Source organism: Leptonotus elevatus, chromosome 2 (genome assembly GCF_054856555.1).
Source record: "Leptonotus elevatus isolate MCC_2025b chromosome 2, RoL_Lele_1.0, whole genome shotgun sequence".
In the NCBI taxonomy this organism is placed as follows: Eukaryota; Metazoa; Chordata; class Actinopteri; order Syngnathiformes; family Syngnathidae; genus Leptonotus; species Leptonotus elevatus.
In genome coordinates, this window is record NC_141240.1 from 26,256,602 (window position 1) to 26,282,307 (window position 25,706).

Below are 25,706 nucleotides of genomic sequence, written 5' to 3' on the forward strand. Positions count from 1 at the left end.
AAAAGAGTTAAAGAAGAATATTTTTTTCATTTTTATTGACTTCTTAATAATGAAATCATGATGTGGTTGAAATATTTGCATGTGACTATTTGGACTGGCGGAGGATGGACGACTCAATTCAGAAATCAGGTCCTTCCTTCTTCAGATTTTTATAGTCAGTGTTGATGGCCACAAACTAAAGTGGAAAGGAGGAAGATTCACAGGATTGTTAGTGTTGTGTGCTTGATGCAGTGTTTGCGTGTGTGGACTACAGTATATCACCTTGTACTGATACGTAGGGTCAAGTTTATTCCAGGGCTCAGGGTTATTGGTCTTATCCCAGCTAAAACACACAAAGAGAAAGTCCAATGTTAATCTCTGATCATCTTACTTTGACAGTCTTTAAAAAATGTGGGCTACACCTGCCAATCAATTCATTCATCAATCAGAAGTTAAAAATAGAAAGAAAAAAAGAAGTTAAAAATAGCCAACTGCGCAACAGATTTTTTTCACACCAAGTTTAGGTCCTTACATGACATAAGGTCCCTTGGCCTGTCGGGCCAGGTATAGAACAGCGCTGCCCATTCCCAAGCAGATGAAGAAAAACTGAGGGATTAGCTGAGGGAGATAGACAACACAGGGGGAAAAAAATGTCCTCAACCTTGTCAATGGTAATTTACAAATATCATTATTTGTAAGATTATAATTAACATCGTCATCATCATGTAAACAAAAACAAAGATGTCATATGTACAGTACTAACAAATGTATTTGAGCTGGACTTAACAGCAGCTACACGAAAAGTGGAATATGTGAATGAATAGAACTCAAAGTGAATAGTAATGTAAGTTTACTATTAACTCATTCACCATTGATGGCTATAGACGTCAAAAATTCATTTGAACTATTTATTTTTTGTATGTATGAAAACCTAGAACATTTTTTACTGTACATTTAGAACAGATATAAAATTTGTGATTAATCGTGAGTTAACTAGTGAAGTCATGTGATTAATTACAATTAAAAAATGTAATTGCCTGATGCCCCTAATAAAAAAAATAAGAAAAGATTATTAAAAATTAGGGGTGTTAGACGATTACATTTTTAAATTGTAATTAATCGCATGACTTCAATAGTTAACTCATGATTAATCACAAATTGTATATCTGTTCTAAATGTACAATAAAAAAGGTTTTGAAGAGAATCTTGTTTTAATATACTTATTTCCTCAATAGAACTTTTATCTGTGGATGTGTCTTTTTAAGTGCGGTCACAATTTCTGCTCATGTCATGTCTAAAGGACCTTGTCTGTTTCCACATCAAAGGGCCATTTGTCAATGTGTATCGAATGATGTCTGTCTTAGCTGAGGGCTGGTGGATGGGGGAAGGGGGGGAGCCAGGAAGTCTGGCTTACTGTTTACATATCAATCGACCATCTGTCTGTCTTGTGATTCAGAGGCGCCAATGAAGAGGGCTTTTTGGGATGCTGAAAGTATAATGGCGACTGCAAGTGGGAGGAGCGAGACAGAGACACGGGGATTTCATGGCGTTTGGCTGAATCTTGTGCTTTGTCCAGATATTTCTGTAAAATAAAACCTTCAAACATTGAGACATTTACACACCTGGTGGCATCCCTTCATGAGACAAATTGTTAAAAATGAACTGCAGGACTGCAGTGTTTGCAAAAGGTATAATAGGACCCCACAAGGCGACGGAGAGGACATCTTGTGCAGTTCGCCTGTACAGAGGAAGGGACACGTGGTTCCACACCTCGTCTACATGGCCCACTGGATCCGCCTCGGGCTCAGCAATCCCACGACCGGAAAACCCAGTCTCAGCAATCCCACCACCTGATGATCACCTGATGACGACCCGACCGGAAAACCACGTCTACTGATCCAGTGTCCAGCTGCCCCTATTGAGGACATCATTCAACAAAATTGAGTCACATTTACGGGCAAAATAATCCCGGTGACCAATCCTAGGACCTCGAGCAGTCGACCCTTGGGTCCTAAAAGAAGCTGACAACGCCATTTTCTCATTCAACAAAGAACATCATCTCGAGATGGCTTCAAAGTGGGAACGCATCTCCATCTGCTGCTACATCACGACACTCTTTCTCATATTGATTTGTATGCCAATCTGGTATCTCTGGAAGCCCCTCAGTACAACTTTGAACACAACCACAACACATCGTATTACACATATGCTTATTTCACTGAAAAATCTTTTAATTAATCAAATTGTTCTTTAATGCCACATCATTGCTAAACAACCTCCTCTCACTGCTAAAGGGATGTTTCATTGATGCATGCTTCTCTGCTTCTTATTCTAATGATAATGTCCAATCTTCCCACACAACCCTTGCTTAGTGTTGCGCCAGCCATCTGCGACGATGAAGACCCCGCTGGAATTTTTCTCTGAAATGTTTATCTGCGTGTCGGACTCTTTCGAGTCCAAAATAAGGAGTGAAGATAATCTTCGGTTTTAATTGAACTATAACTGTTTTAATTTACTTATTTCCTCAATATAACTTTTATATGTGGATATATCTTTTTAAGTGCGGTCACAATTTCTGCTCATGTCATCATGTCTAAAGGACCTTGTCTGTTTCCACATCAAAGGGCCATTTGTCAATGTGTATCGAATGATGTCTGTCTTAGCTGAGGGCTGGTGGATGGGGGAAGGGGGGGAGCCAGGAAGTCTGGTTTACTGTTTACATATCTGAAGGGAAAAAAAACATGGTTTGATATGTCCTCATTTAACCTCTTATATAAGGATATGTTGTTGTTCTGAAATGTTGTACGAATCCAGGTGCCCAACAATTAGTAAATAAAGGGCGGGATCAGCCTGGGAACTCTTCCTTGTTTTTACTACAGTTTTCCCTGCTTTGCAAAACATGTTTTCGAAAGTGTCTGAGAAAGGGCTTGGCTAGCCCGGTTTCCCACGCTAACGAATAAAAGACGGAGCGACACACGGTCCGGACGGAATCAGCTGTGGAACACGTACGATTGCCCAGCCGTTGTTGCAGCTTGCTTCACCCGGACCGTAGGCTCCCCGGTCTAGTGTCAAGGTAAGCGCTGATGATGATCATATTATGCTGCTTAACGTTGTAGTGTATTGATTGCTGTTTGCGGGGAATAAAAGGTACAATAATTCTAGCAAAGCAAGTTGTGATTATTGCTGTTTGCGGGGAATAAAAGGTACAATAATTCTAGCAAATCAAGTCGTGATTGTTGCTGTTTGCGGGGAATGAAAGGTATAATCATTCTAGCACAGCGCAGGTGTTGATTACTGTTTGCGGGGGATAAAACGTACGATTATCCTAGCACAGTATAAATGTTGATTGCTATATGCGGGGAATAAAAGACACAGTTATTCTAGCAAAAGTATATCAAGTCTCTGTGTATTCATTGTTGCCGCCGACCACTCACTATCCTGCATAAAAATATAAAGGTGAAGTAGTGTTTTCCACAAAACAATATCAATCGACCATCTGTCTGTCTTGAGATTCAGAGGCGCCAATGAAGAGGGAGGGGGTTTGGGGGCAGCAGAAGGAAGAAGAACAAGGGGAGGGGCTTTTTGGGATGCTGAAAGTATAATGGTGACTGCAAGTGGGAGGAGCAAGACAGACACGGGGATTTCATGGCGTTTGGCTGAATCTTGTGCTTTGTCCAGAAATTTCTGTAAAATAAAACCTTCGAAGGAACTGTTCACCGATCTCCAGTCTGATTTCACGACCACGCAGAAAACATAAGGATTGTTTTCCAACAGTTTTAATACTCTTGCTAACAAAAGTGGAAAAACATGTGAAACTAATAGAAATAGTTCAAATTAATTTTTGACGTCTATAGCCGTCAATGGCAGTGAATGAGTTAATTCCATGTGATTTGATTTGAGCACCTTTGCTTGACCAACAGCTTGTCTTCTTTTCTTTTTGGCTTTCTGTCTCATGTGACGTGATGGTGGCGGCTTGGACAGCCTGCACTCCCCACCCACCCCCAAACCATTGAAACGAAGCAAAAATTGTCACATGTAAGAGCTTTCATGTCAGCACGACAAGCATGAAATAAATAAATAAACAAACAAATAAATAAATAAATACATACATACATACATAAAGAAAGAAAGAAAGAAAGAAAGAAAGAAAGAAGGAAAGAAAGAAAGAAAGAAGGAAAGAAAGAAAGAAAGAAAGAAAGAAAGAAAGAAAGAAAGAAAGAAAGAAAGAAAGAGATATTATAATCCTCTCCCCTGTAGGTGCAGACTTGGATCCTCCCAAACCACCCCCATCACCCTCAACACACACACAATTTTGTCATTGTGGCTGTTTGCATCACTTTGAGTCTCGCACGCCTCGCACGATTTTTCTATGTGCGCAAGAGGCGCATTTCCGTCAAACCAGTCAAAATGCGCTCAGCTGTATGTTTTGGGTTGTTAACTTGATGAATGAAATCAAGCTATTACGACACTGCTCAGCACATTTCACTTGATAGTCTTGGAGATTTTATTGTACCCTTCACCGGACTCAAGCCATCCAGTGCCGGATGTAGCAAAGCAGCCCCAGAACCTAACTGAGCCTCCTCCATGTTTCACAGTAGCAACAGTTTTTCTTATGCTTCTTTCTATTAACATGGATCTAATGTGATAGTTTTGTCACATCTGGCATTGTCGGAATACATTTTGACAAATTCTAGTCTAGTCAGTTTCAAGTTATTTTTTAATTTTTTAATAACAATCATAGCTTTTTCTTGCTTTTGTGAAAGTGTACTAGCAATTTTGCCTATGTGATGTGCACAAAGAAAAGAACAGTGTATCTACTGTGCAGCATTGCAGAGACCTGCGATTTTGTTCTGGTAGGGTGCCTTGAATCAACATTGCACAATGAAATCTGAAGCCTATCAAAGCGTTCTGGTCCAATAAAATCTCAATCTAAAACATCAGACTATTATGACGAGTCTTGATCTCAGTTCGATTGCACATCTGTCAAAAGAGCTGAAACGGGAAATCTAGAGAATTAAGGCAACCTTTAAACCATCTTTTTTTGTCCAGGCCACTTTTTTTTGTAAATAATTCTGTTGGACCCCCCCAAAAAAATATTTTGTCAGTTACTTCATAGAAGACGTTTATCTATCTAATTAGGATCAACTTTATCAGCTGTGTTATCGATTTGACTCGTAGCTTCAGACCAAACACATGCAAAAAAAAAGAAAAAAAAAGAAGAAGCAGAAAATAAAAATGACTACTAATTATTACTAAGGTTACTCACGGCAGGGTACTTCCTGGCATGGTTCACCGCTGCCCGAAATCTCATTGCTCTGCACTACTTTTAAACAAAAGGGGGACTTAAATCAGCTCCTTGCGTTTGCTTGGCCTCACTTTGTTCGTTAGTTCCCATCTAGACCTGTTGCACTAAACAAGGAGGCAGGAGGAGGGAGGAGGAGGAATGGGAGGGGAAACAAGTCCTTTATATCTGATTACAGCTGCCTCTGATCTCTTGCTGGTATCCATTTAGTCCTCTTAAAAAAAAAAGAATAAATAAATTGCGACATTCATCCAAATTATTGGACAACAATTGTTATCTTGTGAGGATGCTGTGTAGTTGTGAAAGCTCCTGTAACTGTTAAGAGATCAAAAGATCTTTGCTCCCTTGCTTCCTTGACTTCGGGGCCTTTTGGGAGCAAACTGGAGGAAATGGGAAGGCGTGCAAAAAACATCAGCGTCTTATGGACCTCCTCACTAACAACATATCAGTTTCAGAGACAGCACAGGAAGATGTCAAGTCTCACGAGAAATGGAAAGCTTAAAAAACAAATAAAAAGTCAAGCAGGAATGAAGCTCATACGGCTTAAAACAAAAATTTAACAAAAGAATGGAAACAAGACTGTAATAGAGCTTTAGTAGGTATTCAAATGCACAATTAAAATATATGCAGATAAAGCATTCATTTTCATTTATTCACATTAGTAAACACATGCATGCATGCATACACACACACAGTAAAGTGTTTGTAACCTCCTCATTGAATTGTGCCGATGTATTCCAATCAGGGCTAAATTATTTATAAGTGGTCTTTGTAACTAAGGTAACCCAAAATTGCGTCCATCATCTCATGCATCTTATTCGGACTCATCAGAAAGCAAACAAGCACATTATTGTGTTGGTTGTGATGTTGTGGGGACGATTGTCAACTGGAACTGCTGCAAGGACAGGTGCAACATCCAAAGCCTAAAAAAAAGCCTATTTTAAGCGTAATTGGCCTCAATTACGATATTTGGCAGAACAAAATTCTGATAACTGATTCATTGAACAATTATTTTAAAATGAATAAAACACTTTTTTTGGGGTTCACTTACAACGTTGAGAATATTAATTACAGACAGACTATTTTACTGTTTTCCAACATTTTTTCCATTGTGTTGATAATTGTTCAACTTTAAAACAGAGAGCAAAATCGATCGTTTTTTTGACAATTTTTTTGACGGAGATCTTTGAATGAATGAAATAACCCTATAAAAGCAAAACCGGATCGGCCCTTTTCAACAAAATCCACTTCCACATAAGACTTGATTTGTGTCATATTTGATACATCCGGTTACAATGCTTTAAAGTCGTACATTTATAACTTAAAATAAATATAATAATAAACAGACATATCAAACATATTAGTATTTCCAAAAATCAGAAAGAACATTTCCCACTATTAATAAGTATAGATGTCTCTCTTGTCTCAAATGGGGCGATCGTGCAAGGTTGCTGGAAAAGCCATCAGCTGAGTGAGACTGCCCTCTAATGGATTATCAGTGAAATGCATGTGTCAGATCATATACGTCAGGGTTTTAAAGGGGAAAAAAATATACTCATGAAATAGAGGGCTCAAAATGTCTTGCATTTAATACAATACATTTGGCTTTATAGGGTTAACTTTGCCTTATATTATGTTATAATGTGTTTTTTTTAAAAATCAGCAAAAATTGAGGGGAAGAAAATCAACCAATTTTTGCTGACTTTAAAAGAGCTAAAATAGGCCAATTAAATTGGTGGAGTGAAAAGATTTGTCCAGTCATATACACACACTTCTACTGTCTTAACAATAACCAAGGTCAGGAACCCCGTCATAATTGGCTACAGCCGTGATGCATACAGAACCTCAGTGGGACATTTAACTCATTCACTGCCATTGACGGCTATAGACGTCAAAAATTCATTTGAACTATTTCTATTAGTTTAACATTTTGTTAACAAGAGTATGAAAACCTAGATTTTTTTTTAGAAATACAGATATAAAATGTGTGATTAATCGTGAGTTAACTATTGAAGTCATGCGATTAATTACAATTTATAATGGCAGTGAATGAGTTAAAGATCCACTCTGCATTCAATACAAAATAATATTGCAGAGTCTCTGAGGCTATCAAGTTACAATGAAATCATACAGCAATTCTAGGTCTGTTCTCCTAAAGAGTGCCTGGTGTGATCACAGCAGCTCACCATTATCCCTACTTCACATAAAGAGAAACCTGTTTAGAAATAAACACTACCTGCATGATGCAGCAGAAAGTTTTGCGCTGAAGTCCGTGTAATGCTGACATGAAGTAATAGCAATTCATCTGACAATGGATCTTAAACAAAAGCGGAAGGATAACACAAAATGGAATAGGTACTATCCTTTTATTTTGGGGGGATCAAATGCATCAAATGAACTTAAAATGAACCATGTTGCAATGTCATCAAGTTGCACAAGCAGTTTTTTTTAAACTCATCATAATGGCAAGAAGGGTTGTCGACACAGAAATAAATACTCATGCAAAAATATTGCCTTGTTGTGCTGTGTTTTTTTTTTTATCGACCTTGTTAAATTTGAGCCAAACATCCTGCAGTCCCAACTCACAAGACTGGTTGGGGTTACGATTAGCCTCCCTATGCCCCTGCTGTGTGTGTGTGTGTGTGTCTTGTTTTTGTTACACAGTGGGGCCGACCCGTCCATGTGGGGCGATTTTGCTGAGCCCCACAAGTTTAGACCTCTTTTTGAGGGAGGGTCAAGACTTGGTTTTAGAGTTAAGGTTTGAATTGGGTTATGGTTGAGATTAGGGTAAGAAATAGGGGTAGGCAATCATTTTTGATGGTTGGGGTTATGGGAAGGGGCTAGGAAATGCATTACGTCAATGAGATGGCCCCACAAAGACAGTAAAACAAACGTAGGTGTGTGTGTGTGCGTGTTTTGAGGAGAAACAGACAGGCTGGCAGAGGGTTTGAAGCTTCAGCAGTGACAGTTTCACACTACTTAACGCTATTAGACTGCACGTCTGCCCAACACTTCAAAGTGTGACTGCTTATTTTGATGTGGTTGGTCTCTGCTAGCGCAATAACCATCTCCTTATTTGGAAGCCTGACAGAAAAGCATTGGCGCTGCATATATTTCGTTCCCGCCCAGGTTTCTGTTTCTCCCCCCTCATAAATGTGCCGCGTTCTCGCAGATTCCACGCTTCACGTTGCAAACCTGCTAGTTTTCCCCCCACACTATTCTGCTACTTTAGAATGTCACTATTTGACTGCTTTTACCCACATTATTGCATTTGGGCATAGCCATAATACCATCGTGTTTGCCTGACCTTTGCCATCTAGCACAATCCTGTTCGACATTTCGTCGCTTCCTGCCGCTTTGCTGTGGAGTGCCAAAAATGGCACTTTCTTTTTCATACATTAATGAATAATTCCATCGGTTACAGCGATTGCATCATATTGGGCTTGTTATTCAATATTTGGTTAAAAACGTTTTCCCTTTTTGAATAGCTGCTTGTGATATGGGATGAGAGAACTCGCCGCCCTGAGGCTTCAACGTCTTGCGCGGACGGGCATGTGTGGGCTATCGGCTATACAGTCATATGTTCAGGCCAGTTTTATTTTTTATTTTTTGCAACATTCGGCGGGCGTGTCTCCATTCAGCGCGCATCGCTACAGAAATGCCTCGGTGCTGCTTGCAAGGCATCAAACAGTGGCACAATCAACACCGGTTCTCTTGTGTGGTGATTGCAAATGACACACAACCCTGCTATCTTAGCTGATTTGAAATGCCAGGCACAGGCAACGGACTACAGTGTAGAGCAATTTAGCTGTGTCGGTTATATCTCAATGCGCAAAGATCAGTTGTCACACAGCTAACAATTCTTTAACAGATTCACGCAGCAAACAATATTATTCCCTCGCGGCAGCCACTAAGCTGGAAGAGCCAGACTGGATGCCGGCCACTTCTATATTGCACTTTGCCCTATAAAGCCTTTATTAAATATGGATGCTGGTTTTAATTTGCTGAGGGGTGGAAATCAGTAAAAGGCCAATTAAATAAAACGGGTCAGGGGGATAAACAGTGGCACAGAGCTCCTGGTTGGGCACTCCTACAAAGACAAACATTGTTTCTTGCATTGTGTAACTGAATGCATCCATCCATCTTCTACCGCTTATCCCATTATTATAAAACTTAAATAATAATAAAGGTAAATTTAGATAAAAGTGTCTTGATAGGAGAATTGTATTCAACTAAGTAAACAGGTCATACCTTTTGGACAATGCTCCCTCCCAAATGCAACCTTGCTTCCGGGCTGTTGCGCAGGTGCCGGTAGGCTGAAATGGAGCCCTAATTGAATGTGACAGATATCAGCGGGTAGTAATCTTATGACAGTTAATTTTATTATATGCTTAGCGCCTTGACGGATTCCCTGCTACTTCGAGCAGCTTACTCGACAGGTGTAGAATGGGTCTAGATTCTCTTGTGCAATATGTTGGGCGTCCTCGTGTCTTTGGCTATGTGGCCACATGCGCACCTGCAGCAATCAATGTGGGATCTCACGGGCGCCACTCCTTCCTTTCCCCAGGTCCCAGAGCCCCTAGAATGTCCCCCCGGGTCCTCAAGCCCACTACTTTACACACACACACACACAGCTATATTTAGAGGTCATCAAACTGTTGTAACTAGTGATGGTAAACTGAAGCATCATGAAGCAATGAGGCCTTCCATCCAACTGGTTCGCTCCTGGGCCGACGCATCATGAGGCTTCATTTGTTCTATTGCGCCTTCATGTGGAAAATAAATGTCATGACAGACAGTGATTAAAATGATACCATGGATTTGATGGGGTCAAAATGGCTGGGAGTTGTGATGTGAATGAATGTGCGTGTGGTAATTGAAAGAATGATTGCTTTATTTTAGACATTGACATATAAACAAGGAACAAGACACACCTTTCATTCATTTTTATTGAGGAAAACTAGCATTTCCAAAGTTTTGGGATTTAAACGGTTTCTTGTTTTAGATAGGATTTCTCCTGCTTTTGAAAATAGTCTTTCGCAAGGGACGGATGAGGCCGGGGTACAGAGAACGGTTATTGCTAGTTTGTAGAGGTTTGGGTAAACATGTTTAAGCAGCTCCCAGTAGTCCTGACATCCTGCTTATGTTGGGTTCCCCCAGGTAAGTGTGGACCTCCACAGTCGCATCTGCGGTCTCACTCTGGGTTCTCCTCTGCATGACTGTGTGGTCCAATCGCCGCCACAGTTTGTCACCTAAGACACAACAAACAGACTAACAGCCAACAGGCAGTTCTGGCTGCCCATCATAGAGATGGGAGCAAAAGAATGCCTTATCCCACAATAATGCACTGCCGCTCATTTCCTATTGCTTAATTAACACCATTAGAATGTATTGAATATTACCCTGCTCCACAGGCTGGGAAGCTTCTGATGTGTCCGGTTGTGTTGATGAAGATGATGGGCTGGAGGAGAGGAGGAGGAAGATGCCCTGTGCCGGATCACTGTCGCACATTCAGCTGTGAGCCTCCTCTCAGCCTCTTGTGCTTTATTGGGGCTAAAGAGTGTTCTCTTGGCACCCAAGTTCTTTAGAACAAAGTTTACACTTCACCTTTTGAAATATCAGCAAGTAGAAGAAAGACATTAAAACGAGGGATACACTGTGTTGTCACAATAATTTACAATATATATTCACACTGGATATTATAATATGTACCTTTTGAGGAGAGATCTGCTCAAAATGATCCCAGACAGGGAATGTTCTCTTCTTTTTCGTTGCAGGTGCGTCCATTGCAAAACGAATCCGATTTAATTGAGGTTTGAAGATGCGAGTTGGGCGTGTTAGTGTCTCCTGTGAGCTCATTGTCGTCTCGGTAGGCCATTTTATTTCGAATCACCCGCGAAACTATGTGTTGGCGATGACGTAGGAAGCCCGTCTGGCGAGGCTTCCGACGTAGCAACGCGCGTTCCGAGGCTTCGGGCGTGGCCACTAGCGTAATCAACACATGCCTCGATGCGCGCTTTGCAGATTTGTTTCGGGTTTACTCGGCACACGCATCGGCGCCTCGGCACAGTAGGGCGCATCACTAGTTGTAACTCTTCAAGTTTTCGTTTCAGGAATACAGCTTTATTTTTACGTGTCATAAGTGTTCATGTTCGTGGATGCGATGCGCTGATAAGCAATTTTGTTGAGGAGCACGACTTTACAGCTTTAAAACAGCGCTGTAAGGGTACTACACGTGTTTCTTTTTCATCCAAATGCAGTTTTAATGTATCCCTTTATATATCCTGGTAAATATATCGTTCAGCGTGATATTTCTGTTTATTATTACATCATGGTTTTCCCCGGCCATGAGATTTGTCCAGCTGGAGTTGCCGTATGTTCCACGTGACGACGATACTCCGTTCCAGCCCGCTTTGGCGTAGACACACACGCTTTCACGCTTCGCTATATGATCTTTCTTGATTTCGGACTGAATGGACTTAAACATCGACACTGTGCGTGCGTCGCTACTTTAGAGAAGTCTAAAATAATTACTACATTTCGTGTCTGCTTACATTCGTATCAGACAGTGCTCGTTGACATCTCTCGGCCCTGTTTAGCTTAGCTTTGCTTAGCTTGCTAGCCGCGTTTTGTTAGCGACTAATTGGCTCAGCAGACGCCAAGTGTGAGCATAGAGTGTCGCCGATATCGTGAATATGTGTGCTGCAACGAACGTGACGTGCGAAAAAGAGCTTTGTGGAGCACAGGAGGAGAACGAGCGACAACGTCAGCTGCTGGACGCTGTGCGCAAGCAGCCTCGTGTTGTGTTGAACAGAGCAGGTTTGTCGCTTGCTTAATCAACACTTTTCAACAATATGTATTTATTTATTTTGAGAGGAATCTTCATCCGGCCACTGTGTTACCTTGCGTTTACAGTTTTTGTCTGTCGCTTTGATACATTACTCAGATCTTAATTGAATTTCTCAGAACTGCTTTTTCAATTTTCACATCACTGTGTCACTTGTACACAGCACTAAGCAATTGCTTTTTTTTCTTTATTTTTTTTAATTAAGCTGAGGCAAATCTGTTGTTTCTACACACATACATGTACATACATACACATCTATACACGTATACACACGTACGTTTTCCCGGCTTTGTTATTATTGCGCACACGTGGCCCATGTGATAATCTTAAATATAAAATACATAACCCCACAATAAAGTGAATTTACTAAACCTTGTGTCTCTTGTGTCCCGCAGACGTCTGTGAAATATATCTTTGTTCTGAGCGGCAGGAGTCAGACTTCCCTGGCGTGAAAGAGGAGGACAACCTGGAGCCTCTCCAGGTTAAAGAAGAGGAGCAGCCACACCCTCCCAACATAAATAAAGAGGAGCAGCTGCCGCTATACATTAAAGAGGAGGAGGAGTTCACAGAGTTGCCCGGGACTGATGTCCATTTGAAGACTAAAGATAAATGTCTATATGAAAACAACAAAGGGGCGGAGCCTTCAAGCAGCAGCTCAAGACAACTGATAACAACAGAAGATGATGAGGACCACCGTGGAGGATCACAAGCAGACAGCCGGTTAGCTTTAATGTCAGATGCTGAAGACGCGTCACACTCTTCTCACACTGATGACGAGCAGTCTGACGGTGACGTGACATGTAACACTGGCAGCAAACGTTGGGAATGTTCTCTATGTAAAAAATCTTTTCGCAGCAACGCTCATTTGAAAAGACATATGATTAGCCACACTGGTGAAAAACCTTTTCCCTGCTCAGTTTGTGGCCGACGTTTCTCTTACAAAACAAGCTTAAAAGTGCACACAAGAACCCACACTGGAGAGAAGCCTTTTGCTTGCTCGGTGTGTGGTCAATGTTTTAATTATAAAGAACTCTTAAAAGTGCACACAAGAACCCACACTGGAGAGAAGCCTTTTGCTTGCTCGGTTTGTGGTCAATGTTTTGCTCAAAAACCAAACTTACAAATGCACACAAGAACCCACACTGGAGAGAAGCCTTTTCCCTGCTCAGTTTGTGGCCAACGTTTCTATGACAAAACAAACTTAAAAAGGCACACAAGAACCCATACTGGAGAGAAGCCTTTTGCTTGCTCGGTTTGTGGTCAATGTTTTACTCAAAAAGGAATCTTAAAAATGCACACAAGAACCCACACTGGAGAGAAGCATTTTGCTTGCTCTGTTTGTGGTCAAAAGTTTGCTCACAAGGGAAACTTAAGCCAACACACAAAGACACACACTGGAGAGAAGACTTTTGCTTGCTCGGTTTGTGGTCAAAAGTTTGCTCGCAAGGGAAACTTAAGGCAACACACAAGGACACACACTGGAGAGAAGCCTTTTGCCTGCTCCGTTTGTGGTCAAATATATTCAAGTAATGCCAACGCTAAGAGGCACAGGTGTGCTGGTGAGAATAGCCGTGATTAATGAAGCTTGATATGAACTCATTTATGGATTGACTTTTAAAATGGTGCAGAAATCCTGTCTACCGCTGAATGAACGAAGGATCTGTGTACTTGTATGTGTCTTGACTTAACCCTGTTATATGCGTATATTTCTTCTTCATGTACCAGGTCTGCTACAGACATCAGTGATCATTGCCCTCCATGCCTCTCTGTCATCCGTTTTCCTAATAAATTCGCTAATGGGGTCCTTCTTCCGTGTTGCAAAGTTATTTAAGTTGTCTGTATATTTTGCCGCCTTCTGTTTTTTTACTCCACATATCTTGCCATGTTTAATTTGTCTTGCCATGATATTCTTTGCAGAAATATACCTATAGTAGGCTGCAATTACTTTGTATAAGGGCAAACAATTCTTTAAATGATTCACACAGCAAACAAGAATATTTCTGCACGGCAGCCACTAAACTCTGACAGAGCCAGACTAGATGCCGGTCACTTCGAAATAGCACTTTGCCCGATTAAACCTTTTAAAAAATAGATACAAGTTATAATTTGGTAAAAATTGTAAAGAAGTAAAAGGCCAATTAAATACATCTAGTCAGGGGGCTCAACAGTGATACAGAGCTCCTGATTGGGCACTCCTACCGCTGTACAAGTACTACACGTGTTTCTTATTCGTCCAAATGCAGATTTAATATGTCTCTTTTGTTCTCCTGGTAAATATATCATTCAGTGTGATATTTTTGTATATTATTAAATTTTGGTTTTCCCCAGACATGGGGTTTGTCCAACTGGAGTTGCCGTAGGTTTCATGCGGAGATGATACGCCGTTCCAGGCCGCTTTTGCGTATACACACACACGCTGTCACGCTTCACTATATGATTCTTCTTCTTTTCGGGCTCTTTTACAAAACAAGCTTAAAAGTGCACACAAGAACCCACACTGGAAAGAAGCCTTTTGCCTGCTCAGTTTGTGGTCAAAAGTTTGCTAGCAAGGGAAACTTAAGCCAACACACAAGAACACACACTCGTTCATCAATCAGAAGTTAAAAGTAGCAAAAACCGCAACAGATTTTTTTCACACCAGGTCAAGGTCCTTACATGACATAAGGTCCTTTGGCCAGTCGGGCCAGGTATAGAACAGCGCTGCCCATTCCCAAGCAGATGAAGAAAAACAGGGATTAGCTGAGGGAGATGTGGGAAAAAAATTCCTCAACCTTGTCAATGGTAATTTACAAATACCATTATTTGTATGATTATAATTAACATCATCATCATCATGTAAACAAAAACAAAGATGTCATATGTACAGTACTAATAAATGTATTTGAGCTGGACTTAACAGCAGCTACACGAATAGTGGAATGTGTGAATGAATAGAACTCAAAGTGAATAATAATGTAACTTTACTATTAACTCATTCACTGCCTTTGACGGCTGTCGACGTCAAAAATTCATTTAAACTATTTTTTGTTTTCTACTTTTGGTAACAAGATATTCAAATGAATTAATTTAATTATAACTGTTTGATTTTTAATATTACTATTTAGAAGTGGACAAAATTGCTTTAATTTACTCTGTATGTCTCTGATGGAGAATTTAAGGATATGTGGGGGTGTGAAGCGAATGTGTTAAATAGATTCCTTTGTCTTTACAAACCAGTTGGGCAAGAGGGGGGTTTTCTCTTCAAATTACTGAGAGCAGAGCGAATGTGTTAATTAGATTCCTTTGTTTAAACGGGGGCCAGCAGGTTTGCTTTGAAAAACAAACTAAATTCTTATCTGATCTCTGCATAACATCATTGTGGTCAGGGGGAAGGGACATCTTGGTCGGCTCTGAAAACAACATCATTGTAGGAGGGGGAAGTTTGGTGATGTATATTGATGTATCATGTGACTGACTGGGAAGGAGAAGAACGGCTAAGGATTGGACGAAGAAGACGGGGAGGGTTTTGAAGAATCACAAAAGGATATTGGTGACTTGCTCGAAGGAGGAAGGGCACACATGCGGGGGAACAATGGCGGCGTTTGGCTGCGACTTCATGTGTCCTTAAGCTTATGTGAAAATAAATCCTGATTTCACCGATCTCATTGTCTGAGTTTGATAATCAACATTGTGAACACGGGAAAACAAAGAATTGTTTTCTAACAGATGGTGAACCCCGACGCTGAATTCTTGAGGGACAGGACTTTCTAGGCGCCTAACTAAGTAATTACGGTAAGTGGAGATGTTTATCCACGTAGGGAAGTCCTGTCTTTTGAGAATGCTTCGACGGTTTTCGTCTGATAAATTTTAACTGCATTGTACATGAGATCTGGATGAATGGGTGTTTTTCTATTTTTTAAATTACACGTACGTGGGGTGGAGCACTGGTGACGGAAGTGCTGGCCTGAAAATTTATGCGCGGCTGAAGAAGCATTTTTTGACCACAGGTTGAAGTAGCGGTTTTTATTTTGTTTTATTCCGTTCTGCTACGAGGTAATCGCTGGACCATGACAGCTATTTTATAAATTTTGAGAGGGCTACGAATAGACGTGGGGATTTTTTCTTCCACTAGGCAATGTAGAGGTCATGGTAGCGCGCCTGCTTTCTTAGCAGTTCTATGAGTTCAGGATGACTCACAGTGGTTAATTTTACCTGTGCGGTGCATTCGCTAGCACGTAATAAGTTATTTTAAAATGTGCGCCCTGCTAAAATTAAGCAGTATTGAAGGTAAGGACAGGTTGGCGCAGTGGTAATTGGCTTGTACCGCTGTTTGTTCGATCGAGAGATTACGTGATTCGTTATTTATGTATGTTCAATGTCTGTGATGAGGTAAGGAAGGAGTAACGAGCGACGTTGCGAGGTAAATATGGCCTGTTGAATTGTGGTACCACCAGTGAGACGTCACTGAATTAATGATAATGGTTTATACATATTGCATGTGATAATAAATGTGCAAATGATATAAGGAATGGGAGGTGAATTTGACTGTAATACTGTGTGTTTTGACCCTGTGATAGGTGTGTGTGGGTGTGTGAGCAGCATTTGTGGAGGAGGTGTGACTTCAAGAGAATGTTTTTTGTTCTAAAATGACTGGGGTCAATTGTGTGATTATTATGGGAGTTTTTCGAGTTGATATGTGTGGAGTGTGTGTGTGTGTGGGGTGTGTGTGTGTGTGTGTGTGTGTGTGTGTGTGTGTGTGCGTGCGTGCGTGCGTGTGTGTGTGTGTGTGTGTGTGTGTGTGTGTGTGTGTGTGTGTGTGTGTGTGTGTGTGTGTGTGTGTGTGTGCGTATGTGCCGGCAATAGTTTGAAAAGTTGAGAGTGGAACTGGGATAGTGTGTAAAGGGTTGTGTGGCCATGTTTGTATTTTTTCTCCTCACGGTCTTTAACTGTATCAGGCATGTGATTTTTCCGCTAATTCGCGGAATTCCGCTTTTTTTATCTCCCCCCAAAAAAAAAAATCCGATTTCGTCTCTCTACAGCATTCCGTTTTAGTGTTTCCGCAACTGAAATGAAACCGATCTTGCGATTGGCGGAAGTCTCCGTGTTGACCAATAAGAGCGCTTGTTATAAAGGCATAGGAGTATGCCATTGTTTGTTGACCAATAAACGCGCTTGTTATAAAGGTATAAGAGTATGCCGTTGTTCATTTCGCACACGTTTTTGCCGAGTGTTTAAAGAAAGATGTCCGTGATCGAACGCAAAGATGCTCCGCGAGTTAAGGAAATTGACAAACTCGTAAAAAACAAGTTTCGCTGGGACTGGTTAGAGAAGGATATATCGACAAATGTTGGAAAGAAGACTGTGACGAATTTGTTCAGTGACTTCATTCGGAAGATCGATCGTGCCGGGAAAGCGCTTTGCATTTGGTGCCGTGATACCATTGACTATGGCGGGAGAGGTTTCAAAGCTCTTGAAAGTCACGCAAAGAGCAAAAAACACGTAAAAGAACTCCAGTCAAGAACAACAAATTATTCCATCGCTGGAAGTTTTGGTGCCCAAACGAAAACTCCAAAACTTTATGGCCTCCATCCCTTATTGACATCACAATCGGGAGCGGTAATGGAGAGACGTGATCCACCCCAACAACCTGCACCAGTTGCTGATAGAGTCGTGAATTTTGAGGTAGGTGGTAAACTTTTCAAATTAATCGGAATCAAATTTTCGAAAATATTATAACGTAATAAAAATGGCCTTAACTATTTAACATGGTTAATCCACAAACTCAAATGAATGCTGCATGTTAGCACTTTCAGTTTTCAATATGTTGACTGTCTACAGTATGCAGTTAGTACAGAGATGATCGAAATGATTGTGTTTTTACCAGAGCTTGCTGCATGAGGTATTTTATGTTTTTGTTATGCATTATGTATTAAATTAAGAATGATTGATTAAATGATTTATTGCATGGTAAATATTATTTCCAATGGTTAAAGATAATTTATTATTTTGTAGCTAATTTGCAACGTTTTTTGTTACCATAATAAATACTCTGACATGTGAATGTGCATGCAAGTTTAGACTAAATCCTTTTTTATTTACTTTGGTCGCATGACATTTAGGATTATAATTCAAATAATTATTTAAATTATTTAATTGTTTACTGATTATTGTTGAATTTCTTTTATTCTTCAGGCAATGCTGTTGGGAGTGCTGGCCGAAAATTCTCTTCCGTTCACCATGGCCCCAAAGCTCATCACACTGTCAAAGGAACTGGCAAGGGATCCAAAAGCTCTGAATGGACTGTCCATGGATAGAACCAGTGCATCATACAAAATGAAGTATGGCCTTGCTCGCACTATGCTTGATGAGACTTTAACAAACTTAAGATCCTCCCACTTTTCAATGAACATTGACGAGTCCACCAGCAACAATCTACACCGTGTCCTGTGTGTACTCGTCAGCTATTTCTCCCCGTTGACAAAGTCTGTTGTGGTGGAACATTTAGCATCTTTGAGTGTTGTTAAAGTTGACAGCAAATCTCTCTTTGATGAACTCTCAGCCCTCATGACCAAGAACAATATTCCCTGGAGCAATTTGGTGTCTGTGTTGATGGACTCATGTGCAGTGATGCGGGGTTCCAAATCTGGAGTTGAGACGCGTTTGCGAGGGGGACCAGCACCACATCTCCTTGACATAGATGGGGATACCTGCCACCACATCCACAACGCCTCCAAGCATTTTTGCAAGCCATTTGAGTACAAGATTGAAGGACTCCATAATGATCTCTTCAATGATTTCAAGTGGTCAACCGATCTGAAGGAAGCTCTTCAAGAAATTTGCTTTCTTACAGGCATCACCTTCACCATGCCAGAGAGATTTGTCAGCCATCGATGGCTTTCAAACTATGATGTTTCAATGTCCACCTTATGCCTCATGGATGTCTTTACCATCTTCTACCATGCATTTCTTGGCAGAGAAGATAAAGAACTCTATCTCCCCACCATCATGGCCATCTACCACAAGAAGGATATTCCAAGAGAAGTCAAAGCCAAACTCAAAGACATACAATCAGCTTTAGGCAAAAAGCACATGACTGAGGAAGGAAGGAGGAGGAAGCAGAGGATCTATGAGAAGATATTCTTCACAAGATTGGATACGCTTCTCACCCTCAACCTGTACACAGCAGTTCTGCCCTTGCTGAAGAACTATGTGATCACCTTTGAGACGAAAACACCCCAATGATCCACAAGCTGAACGACAAGCAAGTGGCCTTCTTCAAGAAGTTCTTGTCCTGTTTCCTGAAGCCAGAGTCCATTCAAGGCTGTAAACTGACAGAAATTGAGCTGAACAACAAAGCCAACCAACTCAGAGAAAAGGATATTTTCTATGGTGGTGTCACCAGCAAATTGATGGATTCTTCCAACAAGTCGTCAGTTGTGTTCAAGTTCAAAGCCAAAGCCAAGGCAGCATATCTGGCATGTGGACTGTACCTTCAGAAAAAGTTGCCCATGAACAGCAAGCTTCTGAAAGCAGCCTCTGCCATTGACCCACTTGCCAGAGGACACAGCTTAACTTTAAACCTACTGAAGAAGCTGTCATCGTTGGTCACCAATGTCCTTGATGAGTCAGAGCTGGGGAACTATGATCTCGAGGTGAGAGAATACCAGTTGGACAGTGAGTTGCCAACACCTTTGGACTCAGAGGGGAAGGCAATTGCACTGGATCGTTGGTGGGCTCAAGTCTTTGCTGTTGGAAGATACCCAACCTTGGCCAAGATGGTGAAGGCTCTCATGAGTTGCTTCCATGGGCCTCAAGTAGAGGGGGCTTTCAGTGTCATGGGTGATGTCCTGAACCCCAGAGCATGCAGAATGGACATAGCCACATACAGTTCTATTCAGACTGTAAAATATGCCCTAAGAGCAAGAAAGACCACCTCTGTCAGCCATTTTGGCAGGAAAGACATTCTGATGGATCCTGTGCAGTCCAAACTGTGCCTAAATCTGAGGACATCCTCCAAAAGGTACAGGGAGGAGAAGGATGCAGAAGCAGCTATGTTGTCTGCAAAACGAACAGAACTTGCTGTGAAACAGGACACTCAAATGAGCAAGGCTGCCTCAAGAAGAACCATCAAAGCTGCACAGAAGCAGGCTAGAAAGACCCATTCCAAAGCAATGAAGTCTAGGAGGAAGTAGTGTTTGTGTCATGTGAATGGATTGTGCTCAAGAATGAACACTTGTATATTCCTGTAAATATGTTGAATGTTTTAATGAGCAAAAAATAGAAAAACATTATTTATGACATAAATAATTTTTGAATGTGACTGATTTTAAGTTGACTAAAACTGCAATTTTATATGGGATAGTTCAATATACATTGGAAATTTATGCTGTTGTTTTGTCTATTTCTTTGTCATCTGAGTGCATTGAAAGTACTTAAAATCACGGAAAACACATGAGCTTCGGGGGGCTTCGCCCCCCTGGCCCCCCCACCAGGGCGCTGCCCTGGACCTAGCTGGATGCCTGCGGCCCCCAGACCCCCGGCTAAATTTTCAGATAATTTCACTTTGGTCAAATCACATGCCTGCTGTATGTTTGGTATTGTTTATGTGAGGTAAGAGGAGGCTTGTTCTGGTGTTGTCTGTTATAAAAATAAAATATACAAAGGACAGGAGAGTTTGTTGTGGAGGAATATCCCTCCATTGTCTGTGTGACTGGTGTGTAAATGGCGCTTGCCTTTCGCATAGGTAAGTGGGAAAACAGGTTTTCTTTGTGTCAGGATTGTGAAATGTAATAAGTATTTTTTTTCTCATCCCTTTGTCCCCAAAAAGGGTGTGTGTGTGTGTGTGTGTGATAGGAATGTTGAAGAACAGGTTCTCCATGTCTTCCTGTCTATAACAGTTTTAAATTTCCCCCGCTTCCATGTGGCCATAAGGGGGGGGGGGGGGGGGGGGGGTGCTATTGTTTTGAGAAGGAGACTTGTAATCTTTTGTGTCAGGCAACATCTGATTGTTATTTTAATGAGTGTTTGCAGGACTCGTCTGCTGCTTCTAGTTGACTTCATGCTGTGCAGACGGCTGTTGAGGGGGATGTTAGAACCAGGTGATATCCGTATTGTTTTATTTGATTAGGTCCGCTTTTATAGTTGTATGTGAAGTAATACTTGTTTTTTGATAAAGACTTTTTAATTTAAATTTTTTATTTCCTATGACTGCCTGATAACTCAGCCGTAGGCGTGAATTTTTTTTAACCTTTGTTCTCTCTCTGAGTTTCATTTCAGAATTTGGTGATCGGCCATTTTGTGGGCAGTTCCGAGGCTTAGGACACCCATGTGGGCGCTGATTGGTAGTTGTCACATTTTAGACATTATTTGAGGTAACATGTCATGAAAGAAGAGTCTAAGGTAGACTGATATGAAAATATGGTAATACTACCTGCTATAGTTATGCAAAATATATTTTTTAAAAACATACTATGCATAAATACAGGTAGTGAACTCTCTTGCTGTGATCTTATCTCCCTCTGTCTATTGCGAGTGGGTGATGTGTCAACCAGGTTCAATCATTGGCCAAAAGGTGTTTCTCTTGGGTGACCCAACATCGTGCTGGATTAACCTGGCTATTGTCATGATTGGGGTCAGCTGTTTCTGTTTTCCCTTGCAGTTGCTGGGGAAACAGCTGGAGGGCGGATCCCGCCAAACACACCTGCTGCCCATTAGCTCGTCAGGCCAAGATAAAAGCCTGACAGAAGCAGCAAGGAGTGTCGGGTTATTACTCCGTGATGCTAGTCTGTATCCCACACTACTCGCTGTTTTAGCCGCCCTCGGGCGTGATTTTGTGTTTCCTTGTTTTTGATTAAAACTAAGTTATCAGCATCACTGCCGTGGCTCTCCTACCTTCCTGCATTTGGGTCCTTCACTCCGTTTCGTGACAGCCAACTTCAACCGGGACAGATCGTGACAGAATAACCCGACCAGAATGGACCCCGCAGACCCCAACAGCCTGTGCCAGGCCATGGCCAGCCATGGGCGCTTACTCGGCCAGCACGAGCAATACTTCCGCGAGCTGAAGGAGGCAATGTCGACGCTAACCGCCCAGATCGGGTCACTCACCTTGAAGGTGGAGCGGAGGTCGGAATACACGGCCGCGGAAGACTTACGACCAGCCGGGGCGTCACCTGTCTCCTCCGTGTCCCGATCAGCTGGCAACTTTGTTCTTCGGGAACCCAATATTCCCCATCCTCCCCGCTACTCTGGCGAAATTGGTGGGTGTGAACAATTCATTCACCAGTGTAGCCTGGTTCTCGATCAACAGCCGCACACCTTCCCGAACGATGGCGCCAAGGTCGCCGTTGTAATGAGCCTACTTTCCGGCCAGGCGGCATTATGGGCGATGGCGGTCAGTAAAGCCAATCCAGAGCTCCGAGCTTCATTTCTTGCCTTCCTGGCGGAATTTAGAAACGTCTTTGACCACCCAGTAAAAGGGAAGGAAGCGGGCAGCCGCTTGCTGGACCTCCAGCAGGCCGACTTGTCCGTGGCGGAATACTCCATCTCCTTCCGGGTTTTGGCGGCCGAGAGCCGTTACGACGAAGCGGCGCTGTGTGGGATCTTCCAGCGAGGACTCAGCCCGCGAATCAAGGACGAGCTGGCGGCACAGGACGAGACGTCCCGTCTGGAGGAATTCATCAACCTGGCCATCCGCTTGGACAACAGGTTGCGGGAGCGGCAGCGGGAACGGGAGGAGCGACGACCTAAGGCAGCAGACACTGCCGCTCAGCCGGTTTCGACCACGTCCGCGGGGCACTTCTTCGGCGCCTCGCCTCCCGACGCTTCGTGGCGACGCCCTCCTGCGGGAGATGGCATCGAGCCTATGCAGCTGGGGGGAGGACGGCTCTCTGCAGCGGAACGCAGGAACCGGTGGAGAAATCAGGCGTGCCAATATTGTGGTCGGCCCGGACACCAATCGGCCTGATAGACGTCGGGACGTCGCACCCGTTCCAGCCACAACCATTCAACCCCAACGCAACAACCAGTGTGAGTACTCCCAGTCCACGGGATCAGGTGACCCAAATGGTCAGTTGGACACTAAAAGGCTCCAATTGTCAGGAGAAATGACATGGGGTGGGGTGAATGTAAAGATGACGGCTTTGGTGGACTCTGGGGCTGATGATTGTATTGTTGACCCGAAAATTGTTAACATCTTGAAATGTCCGGTGATTAGACTCGAGAAAACCAAGGAGATGTATGACCTCAACGGGCGCCTCTTGGGGGTGAATACACATAGAACAGAGAGTCTACATATGCGTGTATCGGGAAATCACGTGGAGACTAGACAGTTTTTCATTATGCCCTCCAGGTCAACCCCAGTGGTCCTGGGTCTGACTTGGCTGGCCAGGCACAACCCTGACATAAACTGGGGCATGCCTAGGTTAGAGAGATGGAGCTTGTTTTGTCACTCACATTGCCTGCAGTCAGCCGTAAACCACCACCGTAGCCCAGCTAAAGCAATAATGGAATCTATTAACCTAGAAAATGTGCCAGTAGAATACCACGACTTACGGGAAGTTTTTAGTAAAGACCGGGCCTTATCTCTCCCTCCGCATCGACCTTATGATTGCGCGATAGAATTGGTTCCTGGCGCACCACTGCCTAGTACACGCCTGTACCGAATAGCCAAGCCAGAACTCCAAGCCCTTAATGAATATGTCACAATGTCGCTGGCTGCCGGGCTTATTCGGCCTTCCAAGTCGCCGCTAGGGGCAGGATTTTTCTTCGTTGAGAAAAAAGACAAGACTCTACGCCCTTGCATCGATTTCCGTGGTCTGAATAACATAACAATTAAAAACAAATACCCATTACCGCTAATGGAGTCAGCATTTGCTCCATTACATTCTGCTGCGGTGTTTACCAAATTAGACCTTCGCAGTGCCTACCATCTGGTTAGGATAAGGGAGGGCGACGAATGGAAAACAGCGTTTAGAACACCCATTGGGCATTTTGAGTATTTGGTTATGCCTTTTGGCCTCTCAAACGCTCCCGCAGCGTTTCAATGTTTCATTAATGATGTCTTGCGTGACATGCTTAATCACTTTTGTTTTGTTTACCTTGACGACATTTTGATTTTCTCTAGAAATCTAGCAGAACATTGACAACACATTCGGCTGGTTTTGGAGCGACTGCTGGAAAACCGGCTATACGTGAAGGCAGAAAAGTGTGCGTTTCACACCAGTTCGGTCCAGTTCCTCGGCTATATTGTGGAGAGGGGTCAATTGAGAGCCGACCCGGCCAAGATCCAGGCCGTGGTCGAGTGGCCAACACCCACGTCAAGAAAGCACTTGCAGAGGTTCCTGGGGTTCGCTCATTTCTACCGTCGGTTCATCCGCGACTATAGCATGAAAGCGGAACCTCTGACGAGGCTGACGTCTACCAAGATTCCATTTATTTGGACTCAGCAGGCTGAGGCCGCTTTTGTTAAATTAAAATTATTATTTTCACATTCACCGGTTTTGACACACCCTAACGAGGCTCTTCCATTTGTGGTCGAGGTTGATGCTTCAGAGACGGGAGTGGGGGCGGTGTTGTCCCAACGGTTCCCGGTTGACCAGAGGTTGCATCCCTGTGCCTTCTTCTCACATCGGCTCAACCAGGCGGAGCGCAACTACGATGTGGGCAACCGTGAGCTGCTGGCCATTATTTTTGCGTTGCAGGAGTGGCGGCACTGGCTGGAGGGCGCGGCGGAAACCTTCCAGATCTTCACGGACCACAAGAACTTGTCGTACCTCCGGTCCGCTCAGAAACTAAATCCCCGTCAAGCGCGTTGGGCCCTGTTCCTGACACGTTTTAATTATATCATCACTTACCGACCAGGAGCCCGGAATACCAAGCCGGATGCCTTGTCCCGCATGCACGGTTCAGCCGCCGAGGGGTCTCCACCCGAAACGATCGTGCCGGAGAACAGAGTGTTGGGAGCCCTTCAGTGGGAGGTAGAGCGGAAGGTGGTGGAAGCAACTGGCGACACGCAGACCCCGGTAGCATGCCCTGGGAATAAGTTGTTTGTACCCACACACCTTCGTCAAGAGGTGCTGCAGTGGGGGCATGTGTCAAAAGTGGCATGTCATCCTGGGGTGGGTCGAACACTGTCCCTAATAGCACAGAGGTTTTGGTGGCCAGGGCTACGCAAGGACATAAAAGAGTATGTCACGTCCTGTACAGTCTGTGCTCGTAATAAGCCCTCTCGCCATATGCCAGCCGGTCAGCTCCGCCCCCTGCCCATTTCCCACCGTCCTTGGTCGCACTTGGCGCTGGATTTCGTTACCGGGCTACCACATTCCAACGGGCAGTCGGTGATCCTTACGGTGGTGGACCGGTTTTCCAAGATGGCGCACTTTACCGCCCTGCCCAGATTGCCCACCTCGTTGCAAACGGCGGATATCCTGAAAAGGGACATATTCAGGATCCACGGGATCCCATCCGACCTCGTCTCCGATAGGGGGCCTCAGTTTGTGTCCCGGGTGTGGAAGGCTTTCTGCAAGTCTTTGGGAGCTACGGCTAGCCTGTCTTCGGGCTATCACCCCCAATCAAATGGGCAGACGGAGAGAGCTAACC

At 43.1% G+C, this 25,706-nt stretch overlaps 3 protein-coding genes and 1 pseudogene across 3 annotated transcripts in view; 2 read left to right on the forward strand and 2 right to left on the reverse strand.

The window, feature by feature from the left end:
* LOC147179371 (neurexophilin-4-like) overlaps nucleotides 1-1,897 on the forward strand; it is a 35,398-nt gene extending 33,501 nt beyond the window's left edge. Inside the window, exon 4 of the transcript XR_015094021.1 lies at nucleotides 1,436-1,897. The gene's annotated coding sequence lies outside the window, so the exon portion shown is untranslated. The remainder of the gene's footprint in view (nucleotides 1-1,435) is intronic.
* ndufa4l2a (NDUFA4 mitochondrial complex associated like 2a) lies at nucleotides 19-5,600 on the reverse strand. Its single transcript, XM_086067761.1, has 4 exons — nucleotides 5,246-5,600; nucleotides 512-597; nucleotides 262-322; nucleotides 19-175 (listed from the first exon to the last, which is right to left on the reverse strand). Exons 1-4 carry the CDS (start codon nucleotides 5,288-5,290, stop codon nucleotides 119-121), a joined length of 249 nt encoding a protein of 82 aa, XP_085923887.1. The 5' UTR covers nucleotides 5,291-5,600; the 3' UTR covers nucleotides 19-118.
* Nucleotides 5,601-10,212: 4,612 nt separating this feature from the next.
* Nucleotides 10,213-11,768, reverse strand: LOC147179373 (uncharacterized; annotated as a pseudogene).
* LOC147179374 (uncharacterized) lies at nucleotides 11,106-13,930 on the forward strand. The gene is made up of 2 exons (XM_086067757.1): nucleotides 11,106-12,100; nucleotides 12,524-13,930. The coding sequence occupies exons 1-2, from the start codon at nucleotides 11,977-11,979 to the stop codon at nucleotides 13,705-13,707; spliced, it is 1,308 nt and encodes a 435-aa protein (XP_085923883.1). The 5' UTR covers nucleotides 11,106-11,976; the 3' UTR covers nucleotides 13,708-13,930.
* The last annotated feature ends 11,776 nt before the right edge of the window (nucleotides 13,931-25,706 follow it).